Consider the following 17638-nt stretch of genomic DNA (forward strand, 5'->3'; position numbering starts at 1 on the left):
GGTACTGTATAGCAAAAAAAAAAAAAATGTTGAAAGGGACCTGTGTTATTTTAGTATTATTTATATACTATTTATTAATATTTTGAATTAGCTTTCAATTTTATATTGTAGTTATAGTAACTATAATACTCTAATACTTGCTCTGGAAGTCTATGGCATCCCATAGAACCACTTTAAGGAAAATTCTCAGGAAAATTATGAAATTTGGCACACAGATAGAGGCCAGTTTGAACTGTGTCCTTAGCAAATTTGGTGTCTCTAACTCAATCCCTCTAGCGCCACCAGCTGATCATAATTGCACTCACGTTTATGCTAATAACTTTTGAACCGTAAGGGCTAGAAACAAAAAAATTATTCTTTTTTCCTCTGATTCGTTGGCTCAAGACGATTGCCTGTGATGTAATTTCCGTCATGAAAATTTTTCTGCCTTGTTGAATTTTCTGAAAAACCTACTTTTTCTGACAGCATGTGCTTGTATTTCATGAAAATTCAAGTCGATTCTTCAAACCGTTTGCGAATAATGTGCAAACGAATTCAACAAAGTGCCTGCCAAAATTAACATATAGGCTATATCTCAGCAACACTTTATCGTATTCAGACCAAACTTGGTACGTCACCACAAGCATGATCTGATGCGACATGCTGCGTTTTGGTGCAGTTCCACCTAGTGGTCCGGAGATATGAAAAATGTACAATTTGGTCGCATTAAATTCAGGGTGACATGCCGAGTGGAATAATATCCAATTTTCCCATATTGGCACCATGTCATGACAATACTCAACATTTTTGGGGCAGCACCACCTTCTGGTAATAACTGCTAATTGTTAATTGTTAACTGCTAAATGCTAATAACTTTTGACTATATTAATCTATTGTAATGAAACTGGTCTCGATAGATTCCTTGGGTCATGCCGAGAACATAAATACCAATTTTGCCATAGTTGGATGAACTTCCTGTCCGCCATTTTTTTTTTCATTAAAAACCTACTTTCAAACCCCTCCTAGACCGTTTGTCAAATTTTCACCAAATTTGAGTGAGATAACCTTCATACCATGCCTGCAGAAAGATAAGGATTTCATGTCGATAGACAAAACCATTTTCGTATAGCGCAGCAACAAATTTGAGGCATGATGCCAAAATGACTCTTGAGGCTGTATCTCTGCACTGCTTTGCCCTATTGACACCAAACTTTGCATGTTTCGTTGTCACCTTACTCTTACCACACCACATCATTTTGGTCACAGCGACACCTATTGGTCGACTATGATAAACCTTTCAATCATATTTCTAATGACCAATTTGCCTAAAATCATCTTAAAATGTCATTACTTGCTTGTTGTTGCAGATGGTCTGACGCTCACAGCCATGTTGGCATGGCTTATCATGCTCTTTGTGCTTGGACCCGCTAATTGCTGCTTGCAGCTATACTTATTATTTTTATTCTTTTTTTAATATTTCTATGTATTACTTTAAATTTTATTTCAGTTTTAGATTTATTAATTTTAGTACTTCAACGTAAGATAAAATATAAATATTATATGAAAAACATAAATAAATAGGATAAACAATCAAAACTAAACTAAACTACTTTTTTCTAATGCTCACTGACATGACTCACCATTAATAATAAGATTGGCGCAGGCACAGATGCTGTTTAGCCATGGGCGTATTTTAGGCCTCTCCCTGGGAACAGCTGGAACTCATGATATGAGCAATGTGTAGCGTTTTGAGCACAGAAGTTGGAGATGCTAGTTTTAAACTTGGAGGTCAGTCTCTTTTACAAAGACTTTGAATTCACGGCCACTGGTAAACGGATCATAGCTAATAAAGGCTCATGATCCAGCTTCATTGGTCTGAGTTTAACTGGAGCTGTCATTTAAGCCCTGTTTCTTATCACAAACGGTTATAAAAGAAAAACTCTTCCAAATATATTTTAAATTATAATATAATATTTTATAATATTAAAGGTGCCCTAGAATCAGAATTTGAATTTACCTCGGCATAGTTGAATAACAAGAGTTCAGTACATGGAAAAGACATACATTGAGTTTCAAACCCCATTGTTTCCTCCTTCTTATGTAAATCTCATTTGTTTAAAAGACTTCCGGAAAACACTCGGATCTCAACATAACACCGACTGTTACGTAACAGTCGGGATCATTAATATGTATGACCCCAATATTTGCATAATGCCAGCCCATTCGACGCATTAGACAAGGAAAGGCAGTATTAACGGCTGGATCTGTGCACAGACTAGGTAAGCAAGCAAGAACAACAGCGAAAAATGGCAGCTGGAGCAATAATAACTGACATTATCCATGATATCATGATATTTTTAGTGATATTTGTAAATTGTCTTTCTAAATGTTTCATTAGCATGTTGCTGTTAAATGAGGTTAAAGTTACCATCATTTCTTACTGTATTCACGGAGACGAGAGTCGTTGCTATTTTCATTTTTAAACACGTGCAGTCTGTATAATGCATAAACACAACTTCATTCTTTATAAATCTCTCCAACAGTGTGTAATGTTAGCTTTAGCCACAGAGCATAGCCTCAAACTCACACAGAATCAAACGTAACCATCTAAATAAATACTTTACTCACATAATTCGAAGCATGCATACAGCATGCATGACGAACATCTTGTAAAGATCCATTTGAGGGTTATATTAGCTGTGTGAACTTTGTTTATGCGATGTGTATATATAGTCGAGAGCTCGTGGGGCAGAGAGAGCGCATCTGTTAAAGGGGCGGCGCGCTGAAAAAATCAGTGCATAGTTAATGATGCCCCAAAATAGGCAGCTAAAAAAAAATAATTTAAAAAAATCTATGGGGTATTTTGAGCTGAAACTTCACAGACACATTCAGGGGACACCTAGGATTTATATTACATCTTGTAAAAAAACAATCTAGGGCACCTTTAATAATTTTAATATAATTTTAATCTAATCAAAAACATTTTTTATTGCATTGGATGATTGGCAGGTGTAAACAGTTCTTCACTGTTGTTTTTGATTAGCCTTCACATATGAACGCATTACATTTATAATGGGTATTTAACCAAAATCTGGTTTGATCACAAATTGTTTAAGACCCTAGTGTTTACACTTTTTGGATCACCTGAAATGGATGGAGACATTTTTTTCCCATGCATTTTAAGAATCCAAGGCATTTTTTTCACTTTCGGTTGCATTTTTTGCCCAAATCCTGGTCCTGCTCCAAGAATTGAGCAAGTAGTTGACATGTCCAGCCATTTAAACAAATACAGCATGTTTATTACTCATGGCTTATAGCTGCCGTTTCATAGAATAAAGTTGTTTTAACATTGAAAAAATTACACTTTAACATTTTGCTTATGTTTAAGTGTTTTTGGCTTGAATACAATCTGATCTTCCTTTGTCATTCCCTTCTGGACCTTACTCACTGTGCTTTGATTTGCTTCTAAGAAAAAAGATTAAATCACAAACCGAATGTCAGTTTTCACCAGCCTGAGAAAAGTAGAGTCGCTTGGCTTCTTCCCCCTCAGATCGGAGGCCTCTGAGCTTATGCTCTTCCCAGGAGTGTAAGACTGATGTGAACTGGACATCGACTTCATTGCTTAGTCGCCCTGATCACTTCACTGCGGCCAACTGGTTGGTTTCTCTTATGGGCAGTTACTGTGCCAGAGAGGTGATGGATGGCTTTAATGAGTGTGAGTGGCCCCTCGGAGAGCTCCCTCATCCTGGCCGAGGCGAACAGGGAGATTTGCGACTGCAAGATTCAGTCAATCTGACAGTGGAAAACATTCCTCTTCCTCCCCACAGAGAGAGCGACATGGCGTGTTGCCACAAAGACAAGACTGTGCGGTTTTGATATTAATCCTCTGGTTGTATACACTCACGTTTATTCACATGTACACATGGGTCATTCCTGCTATGAAATGCAACTGGACTTTTTTTTTATAAATGAATATGCCTTTAATGTTTTTGAAAGGAGTATTTTAATAAATTGTTTTTGTTTTTTCCTGTGATGGTAAAGCTGAATTTTAAGCAGCTTTAACTCCAGTCTTCAGTGTCACATGATCCTTAAGAAATCATTCTAATATGCTGATTTGGTGCTCAAGAAAAGTTTTATCAATGTTGAAAACAGTTTTGATGCTTAATATTTTTTGTGTAAACCGTGATACATTTTATTAAACAGCATTTATTTGAAATATAAATCTTTTGTAACATTATAAATGACTTCTTTACTGTCACTTTTGATCAATTTAAAAGGCACCTATTATGCCCCTTTTCACAAGATGTAATATAAGTCTCTGGTGTCCCCAGAATGTGTCTGTGAAGTTTCAGCTCAAAATACCCCACAGATCATTTATTAGAGCTTGTCAAATTTGCCCCTATTTAGGTGTGAGCAAAAACACGCCATTGTTTTTGTGTCCCTTAAATGCAAATGAGCTGTTGCCCCCTCCCCCCCCCCTGCTTTCCAGAAGAGGGCGGAGCTTTAACAGCTTGCGCTTCGGTTGCTCAACAGCAACAAAGCTGGAGAGTCTCCCGCAGCCAAAATGACAATTGTCAGTAACGGTGTTACATTCCAGAAGAGGGCGGAGCTTTAACAGCATATTATCAGCATATTACAATGATTGTTCAAACCGGAGTCGGACACTGATGGAACAACACAACACAACTACACACTACTACAACAACTCTTCCTCTTCTCTAAAGTAGCCCAACATGGCCTCACCCCCTTTGTTGCATGTTCAAGCGGGCGGGGTTTATATAAATTTTGGGGTTTGTGATGTCACCAACCCTGGAAGAAGCTTGTTGTAGTCCCTACCAGCCATTTGTTGTAGTCCTTAGCTATTTCTGTAAAAGAAAATATCTCCCTTTGCATTGGACTTTGAGCGTTATAACTTTGCAGATGTTGTTTATGCTCAAACAGCAACTTTACACACCTAACTGAAGTTAAAGGTGCCCTAGAATCAAGCGAATTAAGCAGGGGCGGCGCAGGCGAATTAAAGGGGCGGCGCGCTGCCAAAATCAGTGTATAGTTAATGATGCCCCAAAATAGGCAGTTAAAAAATATTAATTAAAAAAAATCTATGGGGTATTTTGAGCTGAAACTTCACAGACACATTCAGGAGACACCTTAGACTTATATTACATCTTGTGAAAAAGCATTTTTGGGCACCTTTAAAGTAAAATCATAATCAAGGACCCTTTTAATACATCCTTACTGAATAAAAGAATTTATTTTTAAAAAAAATCTTACTGACCCCAAACTTTTGAATGGTAGTGTATAACAAAATGAATCAAATGCTAATACTGATTTGCGTCTGCTGTTGTTTTCCCACTAGAAATGATGTCACTTCCTGGAGGATGTTTAATACTTAATCCAGAATATTTTATCCAGGATAATGGATATTATATGTATGCACATATATGTATAAAAGCACCTTTTATTGAAAAGCACTTCCATTCACTTCATATAAAGATAGGTGGGTGATACAGGCTCAGACATGTATTCGGGATCACATATCCACTTATGCAAATCTATGTGGTAACGAGACACACTTGAGATGGCCTGCAGGCTTCTCTTGGCTCGTTTAGAGCGGCTGGCGTGTGGACTGACAAGGCCTTGTTTCAGTCAGACAGCACGAGCGCTGCATAACAACAACGGCTGAGGTCACTGCTCCACACACTCTGTGTAACTTGGGGGTTTTAAATGTTTCTTCGAAGAATTCAGCCACAAGTGCCACTGATATCTGTCATGAAAGACATTTCAGCCTCCACAGAATGAAATGACGAATGCTTTTCCATTTCAAACGCATCCTACATAGACATAGACATAGCTTCAGGATCAGAAGCCCAGCTTTAATTCTACCTATCTCTACCATTTCAGTCTTTCTCCCAGGCGGTTCATGCAGGACCTTCAAAAGCTTCTGGATGTTCTGTGGCTCCATTGTGGAGCTGATTGGAAAGGAGGATATGAGATGCTTCGATTTGGAACACTGTAGCACATCAGACACTACAAAAACCGAACGGTCGGATTGAGGAGGCAGCCAGCGGCTCAAGATTTCTACAGATCTCTCTGTTCTTGACTCCTTTGTGTGATTGTTCCTTTCATCTATGGCTTCCTGTGACACTATAAGCTTGGTTATGAATATCACATGTGCACTTATGAGTGTTATGAACTCAAGACAGAAGAGATGTTGGATGTTGCCGGTGTGGTTGTGAATATTTGATTCCTCCCCCCCCAGTTTTTCTCCTCATTCTTGTGGTTGGGTTTTGTGTCCGTGCCAAGCAGGGCATGTTCACTGCTGGTTTGATGATTGAGGACACAGGCATTTGAGTGTGAAACTGTCGCAGCGTGTTATGGCCTGAGGGTGCTGTTGTTTTTAGCTTTTGTCTGAGATTCATGGGAGTTGAGAACAGAGGCCTCGTCCCAAAACCTGAAAAATGCCTTCTTCACAGGCAGTATAAGTATGTAGGAAGGCATTAACAGGCATATGAATTCAACGTTTGCAGAACATAAGATACTTTCACCTTGGTTTTTGATTTGCCAGTTCTAGCGGTGAGATGTTACTCCACTCTTCCACCAAGACACCTGCAAGTTATTAAACATGTCTGATGAGGCCAATTTAGACATTGTACTAACTATAAGGCTACGTTCAGACTGTCAGTCCAAATCTGATTATTATTTGTTGGAATCTGATCTAAAATTATTGACTGTCCACATTGTGTATCTCAACTATTCAGATCCGATTGGTGTGTCCATGCCGCTCTTTCGTTTTCCGGAATATCTGCATTGGTTTCCATGGCAATAACATTGCCTTGGTAGGTATATGCCAAAAACAACAACAACAACAACTACAACATAGAGGCGTTTGCAATACAGAGGTTGTCTTATTTACAATATAACATTGTGTAGCCGCCACGCACTGGACTACTGCTGCTTCTGAGGCAGTGGCAGAAACGTAGGAGGCTGGTATGTCGGATTTATTCTGTGCTGTCATCTCCGCCGGTTTCAGAACATATCTCCTTTGTTATTGTCATTTTCTGCTCGTCAGACACTTTGCAACAACACAACCTTTTGGTTCGGCAGCGACTTTCAGCATGTTTCCTATAAAAACATCTGATGTTTACATTTTATATGGCGTGAGACAGTAAATTAAATCCGATTAGAGCAGTCAGACTGAAACCTATTTCCAGAAATGCGATTTGAATAGGATTTCAAACCACATATGAACGTAGCTCAAAACAGTTTTGTAAAAATCGCATATCATGTGATATTATTTTGCCATTCACACTTGCCAAATCGGAGTGAATTCCAATCGGAATCTAATTTGGACTGACAGTCTGAATGTAGCCTAAGTAAGTTTGCAACTGTGGACTATCGAAATATAGCATTATATAAAGTGCTATAATATATATAGTTACAATTTATGAAAGCAATTTAAAAACTATATGAAAGGAATTTTATTTCATTACCGATTTGTGTGTGTTTGTGTGTATTAGTACTGAGAACCAGAATCTCTTTTTTTTTTTTTTAAATTGAATACATTGCAATGCATACATTTTAGCTTTTATATTTGGAGACTGAAAAAAAGTTTGTTGTCTCTTTTTAGAAGTGCAGACAAAATCGAAAATTCTCCAGCAAACTTGTGAGTGAATTGTGTGCACACTTTGGGCCCTGCAAGCCAACAAAACCCTGCAGATCTAACAAGCAGAGAGCAAGCAGGACCCGAGTTGCCAAGCGCCTTTTTCTGGCTGCTAATTAGCTCTTCACTGGGCTTCCCGTGAATCTCCACCGGACCACTGTCATAACATGGCCTTGTTAGTTCCCGGTGATGGTTTATCTGTGGCATTTATATGGCTCTCATAATTGATAAAAGAAGGGGTCTCAGCATGTGGCTTTTTCAGGGGTGAGGTGATTGTGTTGTGTAAGCAGTGTCTGTAGGTGTATAGTGTCTGACTATGTAGACTCCTATGAATTGATAGTCATATGAGAGTCTGTTTGTGTTTCCTTTGTTTGATATTGGCAAATAATAGAGTAGTCATACCTGAAGATATGCTAGAGGCGTTGAAGTGTTAAGGTGCTTCAAGTTGGCTGTTCTGTGGTTATACATGAATAATAGACTCATGTGATGATCATGCAGTGTTTGCGCAAATTTTGGTCAGTTGTTTGAGCTCAGCCTTTGTTTGCTATAGTCGTCTTTGCATGTAATTTGAAGTATTGTTTGGGTTGTACATGAAGAAATGCAGTCAGCTGGAATTATGGTTGTTGTTACCTTTCTGATGCTGATGATTTACTTCAATATCACTGATATTCCTGTTTTCTTCAAACTAAACATTCTCTGCTTTAGATAAAACGGTGTTAATAGACCTATGGCAGTGTCGACATTATATTTAATGTGACACGAATGAAAATGAATCAAAATGTCATACTGTGGTGTACCTACAGTAGTGGTTGATCATGCAATCCCTATAAGAAAGCAACAGGGTTATGCTCCCATGTGTTCCCACAGCTTTCCTAATGCAATTTTTTGTGAAATAAACATATTTTAACATTCAACTGCTGTACGAACAAAAATACAGCGGGCCACTCGTACAATGACTTTGGCAGTGGAGTGACAGAATGTGCAAGTGGTAATCTACTATTGGGCAAACATTACTTCATTAATATTCATGAGCCAAGCTAATAAGGTTTTTAATGTATCCCTCTCACTTTTCAGATCGCTCCTACGCCTCTGGTCAGAATAAATATGGCATCTACTCCGACTAAGTCTGTATACCTCCATTCCACACTCCCACTCCCTGACATTTTAGCCTGTCTGGGGAGATATCACCTTCCTCCATGACTAGTGTAATTTAGTCAAGAGGATGAGAGCGGAACTATTGTAAGTCACATAAAAAGGGTTAGTTCAGTAATAAAAGGATAAGTGCAGTTGACAATCAGGGGTATCTTTGAGGCTTTTGTACAAGAATAGACCAGCACTATGTTATTGCGTCATGGATTCTTTCTGTGTCCATGCCTGACCCCCTCCACCTTGATGAGAATGGCTCTAATGCCTTGATGATGAGGCACAAAAGGAGCTATTGTATCCCGTGGCTCCCATGGGCAGCCTGGCTGGTACAGCGACTGGAACTTGGTGCGGTCTAGTGGGAGACAGAGGGTGGCACCCCAGAGATATGACACAGCTCGCTAACGCTACCTGACGGCGTAGCCACAAAGAGCGCCTTGTTCTGTCAACAAAGACCGAGGCTTCTATAGAATGAGTGTTAATGTGTGAGAATGTCACTAAAACAACAATGGCTACATCCATGTATGAGGACACACAACAGTGTTCCCATGAGGAACTTTTGTGAAAGCATAAGATCTTCAGCCCTATCTGGGGTAAAGGCTTTTGGCACACAGTGTTCGTATAGCTAAATTTGTATGAATTGCAGGCATGCAGAATTTTGCTAGGGAACATGAAGCACATTCCTGCGTGCTACTGTACAATACTTGATGAAGGATGAAGCAAAGCTATTGTGGCCTGACCTAAATTCCTCTCGTTTTACAACATCCAAAGAATTACACAGTGTAGCTCTTGGACCTTGTCGTACAACTTAATTTGAAAACCATTGCTAGTTTTGAAAGCCTTCCCCACATAAAGAGCCTTTGTTTTGCATAGTTTTTATTTATGAGTGAACATAACGTATACTTTTTGTACTCAGTAATAGTTTATATAACAAATGGCTTTAGAATACTATATTTAAAATGTCCCTTGCAGATTTCAGTACAGATTGTGTCTGTGTCCTGTAGCTGAAAAAGTTAACAACATCAGTCAGTTGAAGGCATCTTTCTGCCATCAGTTGTTTTTCTGTTCAGGTTTTCTGACACATCTTTGGAGGATATGTCTTTTTGTAAAAAGGCTGGATTGGTTTAATTCAGGCTAGAAGAAGTTAACAAGTTGGCTAACATTGCTTACAGTATCTATAACACGTTTGCTCTATGCCAAAGCCTATGCAGTTGCCTACATAGTCAGAATTTTAAGGCATCATATGCACGCTTGTGACACGAAGGCTGCTTAAAAACTGAGGCTACTTAATTATGCTACCTTATTTTGGCTAATGTTTTGGCTCAAGCATCCTTTGTGGAGAAAGAAATTCCATAATGCATTGTGACAAGGTCAGTGGGAGAAAATAAGAAAAACCTCCAGATTGTGGGTGAAGCGTGAGAAATGTTGATGTAAATAAACATTTCCTTCAATAATGAAAAATATTGAATTTTGTCAAATATCCTTAATTTAATTGAGAAAAATATATCATTAAATATCACAAATATTTCATCAGAATTACTTTTTTTTTTAAATGTGGCTGTAATATAATCATACAAATATTATTATTAGTAAAATTTGTCAGTAATTGTTTTTAACAGTGGTTTTCAACAAGACAAAAAAGCCCTAAAATTGTTTACATTTAGTTATAATGGTATAATTAAAATGCTAAAAAAAAACACTAAAAGTAAAGATGTACTACATTAAACTGATATATAACCATATTTTTTTTGCATTTGTTATTTACAACCTCTTGTGTGATACTGATGACATTCCAAATGTGTTTCATGCTCTTGAGCTGCTGATTATTTCCAGGTGTGGGTAGCTAGAGCTGGTGATGTCAGTGTAAGGGAGAGGGGGGTCTCACAAAATGACTCACAGAGCCTCCCTAGCGGTCCCAACTGACCTCATTCAGCATAGATCAGCACTTCATACTGCAGCTCAATACGCACCCATGCTGGACCAAGATGCTCCCTAATGAACGGCAGCAGTAAATCATGTTTTACACTATTGGAAATGAGCGCTGTGTAAAGTGAGTGCAGAATGAAAAAGACATACGCACTGTAATGTCTTGCTAAACAGCCATAGAGGTGGAATTAATACCACAACTCTAAATGAGAATGATGGGCCTCTTGAGCACATTTAGACTGGAGCAAATTAGTATGCGTCGAAGTCGACCAATGAAATGAGGCTAATCTGCAATCACAGTGGGCCATCCATTTCATTCCCTGTGAGAGAGAATTGCTTGGGGAGAGACTTGTTTTGATTACCTTGCATTCGAAATTAGTTGGAGATATCACAACATGTTTGTATTTATTCTGTCTCGAGGCACAAACAGCGTTTCTCTCAAGGCCACATCAAGTACTCGTCTTTTCAGTTTGATTGGAACATTGAATTTACAATGAAGTTCATGTTCATTTCAGCATTTGGTTTGTCCCTCTTTTTGCTTTAATGAAAGCAGCTTTAAAACTGCACAAGTTTAGGTAAAACCTGATGATATTGTTCTCCAGCGTGATTTGCAATGATCCAAAAAAGATCTTAAGCTTCAATGAAAGCAAGAACATCTGATCGTCTGTACACGTTTTAATGCCGCTTTCATTAAAGCAAAAAGAGGGACAAACCAAATACTAAGTCATGCTGAAATGAACATGATCTTGACCAGTGAGAACTACTGAAAAACAAATGTCATAGTTGTGCCCTGCAAACTTTTAGACTGTAAAAGCATATGCTGATTCCAGATGTCAGAACATTGTAAAGGTGTAACTCCTGAAAGATTTGACCCTTTTGAAGTAGCACGAGGGACTCTTTCACCTGTAATTATATGCCAGAGTGATCAGAGAGGTCTGTGAGGACAACCGAGCGGGTTCAGCAGCTGCGGGGTATAAAACAATGCTTATTGATGCAGCGGCCATGTGACTGGCACAGTTTCAAAGCACATCCTCCCCACCCAGAGATCATCAGCTGCGTAATACCAACAGCTGGAGACTGGAGCTGCTCAAAGAGGCGTCGCTTTCTTGCCCTCCCTCCCATATTTTAGCCGCCAAGGGAAACTTGGCTCCAACTCTCTCATTCTCTAATTCGGAGGGTCGTTTCCTCCCCTCCTTCCTCCAGGATGGCTTGCACCGCCTCCACGCTTCCTTGAACTCCGCCAGAACTCCTGGCACTTTGCTGCAAGAGCAAAGCAATAGAACCTGCATTGTTTGTTAATGCTCATCATGCATTCACACATCTGGATGCTCATGGAGGGAAGCCAGTAAAGATTTTTTTTGTATTGCTGGAAACAGCTGGACCTCCTGCTGCACATCTCAAGCTTGTCATTTAATCACGAGGATGACTGGGACAGTTTCCAGAGTTTAGCATGATTTAGTCATATTCACCTAATTTATAGCTGACAATGTTTCACTTTTGTTTGTGACCCACACAGCTGTTGCTAATGAGCGAAACTCATTATCAAATAATCACAAGATTAACAAATTTCTATATCATAATATGAATCCTTGTATTTAGAATACATGTATATCATTCTACAAGGTTCTGTAATGTAGTTTGAATTCTCTTGCTATTTTTGTTGTGAAATATATATATTGTGTGTGTGTGTGTGTATATACTATATTGCCAAAAGTTTTGGGATGCCTGCCTTTATGTGCACATGAACTTTAATGACATCCCATTCTTAATCCGTAGGGTTTAATGTGGAGTTGGCCCACCCTTTGCAGCTATAACAGCCTCAACTCTTCTGGGAAGGCTTTCCACAAGGTTTAGGAGTGTGTTTATGGGAATTTTTGACCATTCTTCTAGAAGTGCATTTGTGAGGTCAGGCAATGATGTTGGCGAGAAGGCCTGGCTTGCAGTCTCCACTCTAATTCATCCCAAAGGTGTTCTATCGGTGCAGGCCAGTCAAGTTCCTCCACACCAAACGCGTTCATCTTTGTCTTTATGGACCTTGCTTTGTGCACTGGTACACAGTCACAGGGGCCATCCCCAAACTGTTCCCACAAATTTTGGAGCATAAAATTGTCCAAAATGTCTTGGTATGATGAAGCATTAAGAGTTCCTTTCACTGGAACTAAGGAGCCAAGCCCAACCCCTGACAAACAACCCCACACCATAATCCCCCCCTCCACCAAACTGTACACGCCAAACCCAGACTCGTCCATTGGATTGCCAGACAGAGAAGCGTGATTCGTCACTCGAGAGAACATGTCTCCACTGCTTTAGAGTCTAGGGGTGGCGTGTTTTACACGGGTGTGCCTCATACGTCCTGAAAAGTGAAGCTGCGGGCTCTTTGATCGCCCCCTGAAGGCTGGATGCAGTACAGGTCATAAACCCCGCCCGCTCAATGCAGACGAATGAGACTTAAGTTAAAACATAAAAATAAATTATGCTTCAAATAAAATTTTCCGAAAGATGGTTTCGGTCATTTAAGGTAGTTGTTATCACGCTGATTTATATTCAATTGTTCGTTTTTGTGATAAGTTTGATTTTAGCTAGCAATTTGGTGCTATAGAAACGGGGCGTGCCATCGTGATTCACAGTTGATTGACAGCTCGTCTGAGGACTGTCGGAGCTTCGAGGGGAGATTGAAGATAAATAACTATTAATTTTCAATTTCTGTGTTATTTCACACCGACAAAATGAGCTGTTCAGCAGTAAACTGTACTAACTGACCTACAGGATCTAATGGATATCTGAGCTTTTCTCGGTAACGTTAAATGTGGACTTCATAAGCTAATTAATAAACGTTATTAGTTAAGATAACACGCCTAACATTAGCCATGATGGAAAAAAAGCAGGTGATCGTTATCTGGCAGTTATAATTATTTTTATGGGTATAAAATAATAATTAGCAGGATAAAACTAATGATAGCCTACTCTAATTAATTATAGAGCACTGTCTACAGCAATCGATCTCCTGTAACGTTAGTTTAAACATTTTATTTAAAATGGCAGGACCAATTTCTGACATTTTAGAGTTTCTAGAGGCATATTATATTGAGTTCATCTACTGAATTTGCTGTTTCAAAAATATTATTGCTCTAGAAACAGAATAGCCTATTATTTTATAGGTAGAATTTTAAATTACGTATAATTTATATACAGTAGCCTATTTAAAATACATCAATGATGACGCAGTCATCTGGGCGGAAGTTTGATACCGCGACTCCGCCTCCGGGCTCCACTGACGAGTCTTTCTGCGCATGCCCAGGTTCCAAACTTTTTTTTTTTTTTTTGACGTTTTTGCGTAACGTGTCAGCGCCCATCGGCGTCCGTTTTGGCTTCAGTTCAATACAATGGAAGGAAGCGGCGTCGCGTCGTCCATCTTTTTTTTTTTTTTTTTTTTACAGTTTTACCGGATTTTTTTTTATCGGATGCATACACCACTGCATCCGACGCTTTGCATTGCACTTGGTGATGTAAGGCTTGGATGAAGCTGCTCGGCCATGGAAACCCATTCCATGAAGCTCTCTATGCACTGTTCTTGAGCTAATCTGAAGGCCACACAAAGTTTGGAGGTCTGTAGCTATTGACTCTGCAGAAAGTTGGTGACTTCTGCGCACTGTATGCCTCAGTATGCGCTGACCCCGCTCTGTGATTTTTACGTGGCCCACGACTTCGTGACTGAGTTGCTGTTGTTCCCAATTGCTTCCACTTTGTTATAATACCACTAACAGTTGACCGTGGAATATTTAGTAGTGAGGAAAATCTACGAAAGGACTTATTGCACAGGTGGCATCCTATCACGGTACCACACTTGAATTCACTGTGCTCCTGAGAGCGACCCATTCTTTCCAAATGTTTGTAGAAGCAGCTAGCTTGCCTAGGTGCTTGATTTTATACACCTGTGGCCATAGAAGTGATTGGAACACCTGATGTGGAGGGGTGTCCCAATACTTTTGGCTATATAGTGTGATTTATATATATGAGGCGTCAATAACTTTCAAGTAATTTTCAGTTGATGTCAACCCCTTCACTCCAATCTGTCAAAACTGCTGCATTGCCAATTAAAATTTTACATTCATTGATCTTGTACATCTTTTTTTTTTTAATGTCTTGCAAACATTTTCTGCATTTTATTATTGCATTATATACCATTGTTATATTATAAAATAAAATAAAAAAATAAAATCAAGTAATAATAATAAACGAATATCCTGTATAAGTCGGAGTACAGTATGTCACAGTATAGGTTTAAAATGGCTTGCAAATGCTGTTTCATGTACTCAGACTACCCAAATTTACCCAGATTCAATCTCTATCTGCAGGTAAGGTGTTGAACACAGATCTGCGTCACTACCTCAGCCTGCAGTTCCAGAAAGGCTCTTTGGACCACAAGCTCCAGCAGGTGATCAGAGATAACCTGTACCTGCGCACTATTCCCTGTGAGTATCCCAAACATTCACATGTCTGATCCTCTCTGATCCTCAGATCTCATTAAATGTGTTAGTGCAGGTCACACTGAGATGATTCTGCCATGACACCGGCTCCTCAGACAATAATTATGGTGTCAGGAACACATCTTCAGTCCGTAATTTTATGGGTATGATGGGTACTGTGAACGCTTTAGGCAGCCTGTATTACAGTCAGCACTTTAGCGGTGTATGAAATTGCTCCCTGTTCCCCATATAGTGCACTATGTGGTATTCAATACATACATTGGATGAAATTATTACAGGCAATCAATCTTCCAGGTTCTTCAGTCAAGCATGGTTTAGTGATGACATTGAGCAGTGCTGCAATTCTAATGATCAGTTAAGCATTATATCCTCCGTCCGTCCATCCATCCATCCATAGTGAAAACATACATGTACAACAAAACTTCAGTTTTATTCAGTATTTTATTTTGTAGTTCAGCAGATTGTGTATTACACATCTTGACATGTTAACCATTCTAAAGCCACAAGGATATAGTAAAAAAATAAAAGTACCCAGAAGACATGCAATATGCATCTTCATTGCTTAAAAGGTTAGTTCACCCAAAAATGAAAATTCTGTCATTACTCACCCTCATGTCGTTCCACACCCATAAGACCTTCACTCATCCTCAGAACACAAATTAAGATATATTTGCTGAAATCCGAGAGTTTTTTTTAAATCTCCCATAGAAAGCAATGTAATTACCACATTCAAGGCCCAAAAAGTAGTAAAGACATCATTAAAATAGTCAATGTGACTACAGTGGTTCAACCCTAATGTTATGAAGTGATGAGAATACTTTTTGTGTGCAAAAACTTAAAGGTGCCCTCGAATGAAAAATTGAATTTATCTTGGCATTGTTAAATAACAAGAGTTCAGTACATGGAAATGACATACAGTGAGTCTCAAACTCCATTGTTTCCTCCTTTTTATATAAATCTAATTTGTTTAAAAGACCTCCGAAGAACAGGCGAATCTCAACATAACACCGACTGTTACGTAACAGTCGGGGTGTACGCCCTCAATATTTGCATATGCCAGCCCACGTTTCCAACATTATAAAGGGCATTAGACAAGGGCAGGACGTCTGGATGTGCAGAGCTGAATCATCAGACTAGGTAAGCAAACAAGAACAATAGCGAAAAATGGCAGATGGAGCAATAATAACTGACATGATCCATGATAACATGATATTTTTAGTGATATTTGTAAACTGTCTTTCTAAATGTTTCGTTAGCATGTTGCTAATGTACTGTTAAATGTGGTTAAAGTTACCATCTGTTGTTACTGTATTCACGGAGACAAGAGAGCCGTCGCTATTTTCATTTTTAAACACTTGCAGTCTGTATAATTCATAAACACAACTTCATTCTTTATAAATCTCTCCAACAGTGTAGCATTAGCCGTTAGCCACGGCGCACTATCAAACTCATTCAAAATCAGAAGTAAACAATATAACAGTATACAATACTCACATAATCCGACGCATGCATGCCGCATGCATGACGAACACTTTGTAAAGATCAATTTTGAGGGTTATATTAGCTGTGTAAACTTTTAAGGCACTGTTCAAGGCAAGCACAAGCTCTGTGGGCGTGGACCACGGGATTTAAAGGGGCCGCAGCATAAAATCGGCACGTTTATAATGATGCCCCAAAATAGGCAGATAAAAAAATTAATAAAAAAAAATCTATGGGGTATTTTGATCTGAAACTTCACAGACACATTCAGGGGACACCTTAGACTTATATTACATCTTTTAAAAACATAATCTAGGGCACCTTTAACCATTTCCTCTTTACCCTGTTAGTCTCCTACGCAGTTTACGTTGAAGACACGTTGCAGAGCTGATGTTCTACATCAGAAGAAGTTTTTGTTTTTGCGCACAAAAAGTATTCTTGTTTCTTCGTAACAATAAGATTGAACCACTGTAGTCACGTTGACTATTTTAACAATGTCTTTACTGCTTCTCTGGACCTTGAATGTGGTAATTTCATTGCTTTGTGTGGGAGATAAAAAACCTCTTGGATTTCATCAAAAATATCTTTATTTGTGTTCTGAAGATGAACAAAGGTCTGATGGGTTTGGAACGATATGAGGGTGAGTAATTAATGACAGAAATTTCATTTTTGGTTGAACTAACACTTTAAATACACAATTCACCACAAATGTATTTCAAAGATATATGTTATGAGGTTTTTATTTGCAAAATAGCCAGTAATTGTGTTCTATAAATTTGGCCTTATATTTATAACCATGTCCATGTTATTGCTTAAAAAGATGAAATTAGTGTTATTTTATTTTTGAGTTACTTTTTATTTTTATATTTCCAGATTTAATTTTAATTTTAGTTAAAGTTTAACCAATTTTGTTGTATGTTTTTGACATTTTTATTAGCTTTTTAAGTCTGTATAAGTTAAAATA

General features: G+C 38.6%; 1 protein-coding gene across 3 annotated transcripts in view; it reads left to right on the top strand.

The window, feature by feature from the left end:
- The window catches only part of magi3a (membrane associated guanylate kinase, WW and PDZ domain containing 3a), a 178459-nt gene that overhangs the window by 86068 nt on the left and 74753 nt on the right, over positions 1-17638 (top strand). For 2 of the 3 annotated variants that reach the window (XM_048177380.1, XM_048177379.1), the window contains exon 2: positions 15064-15180. In XM_048177380.1, the coding sequence (XP_048033337.1) occupies positions 15064-15180 (117 nt within the window). Of the gene's footprint in view, positions 1-14295; positions 14314-15063; positions 15181-17638 lie in introns of those variants that run through there. The other variant, XM_048177383.1, reaches the window with a different exon arrangement.

This window comes from Megalobrama amblycephala, linkage group LG24, assembly GCF_018812025.1.
Source record: "Megalobrama amblycephala isolate DHTTF-2021 linkage group LG24, ASM1881202v1, whole genome shotgun sequence".
NCBI classification, from domain to species: domain Eukaryota; kingdom Metazoa; phylum Chordata; class Actinopteri; order Cypriniformes; family Xenocyprididae; genus Megalobrama; species Megalobrama amblycephala.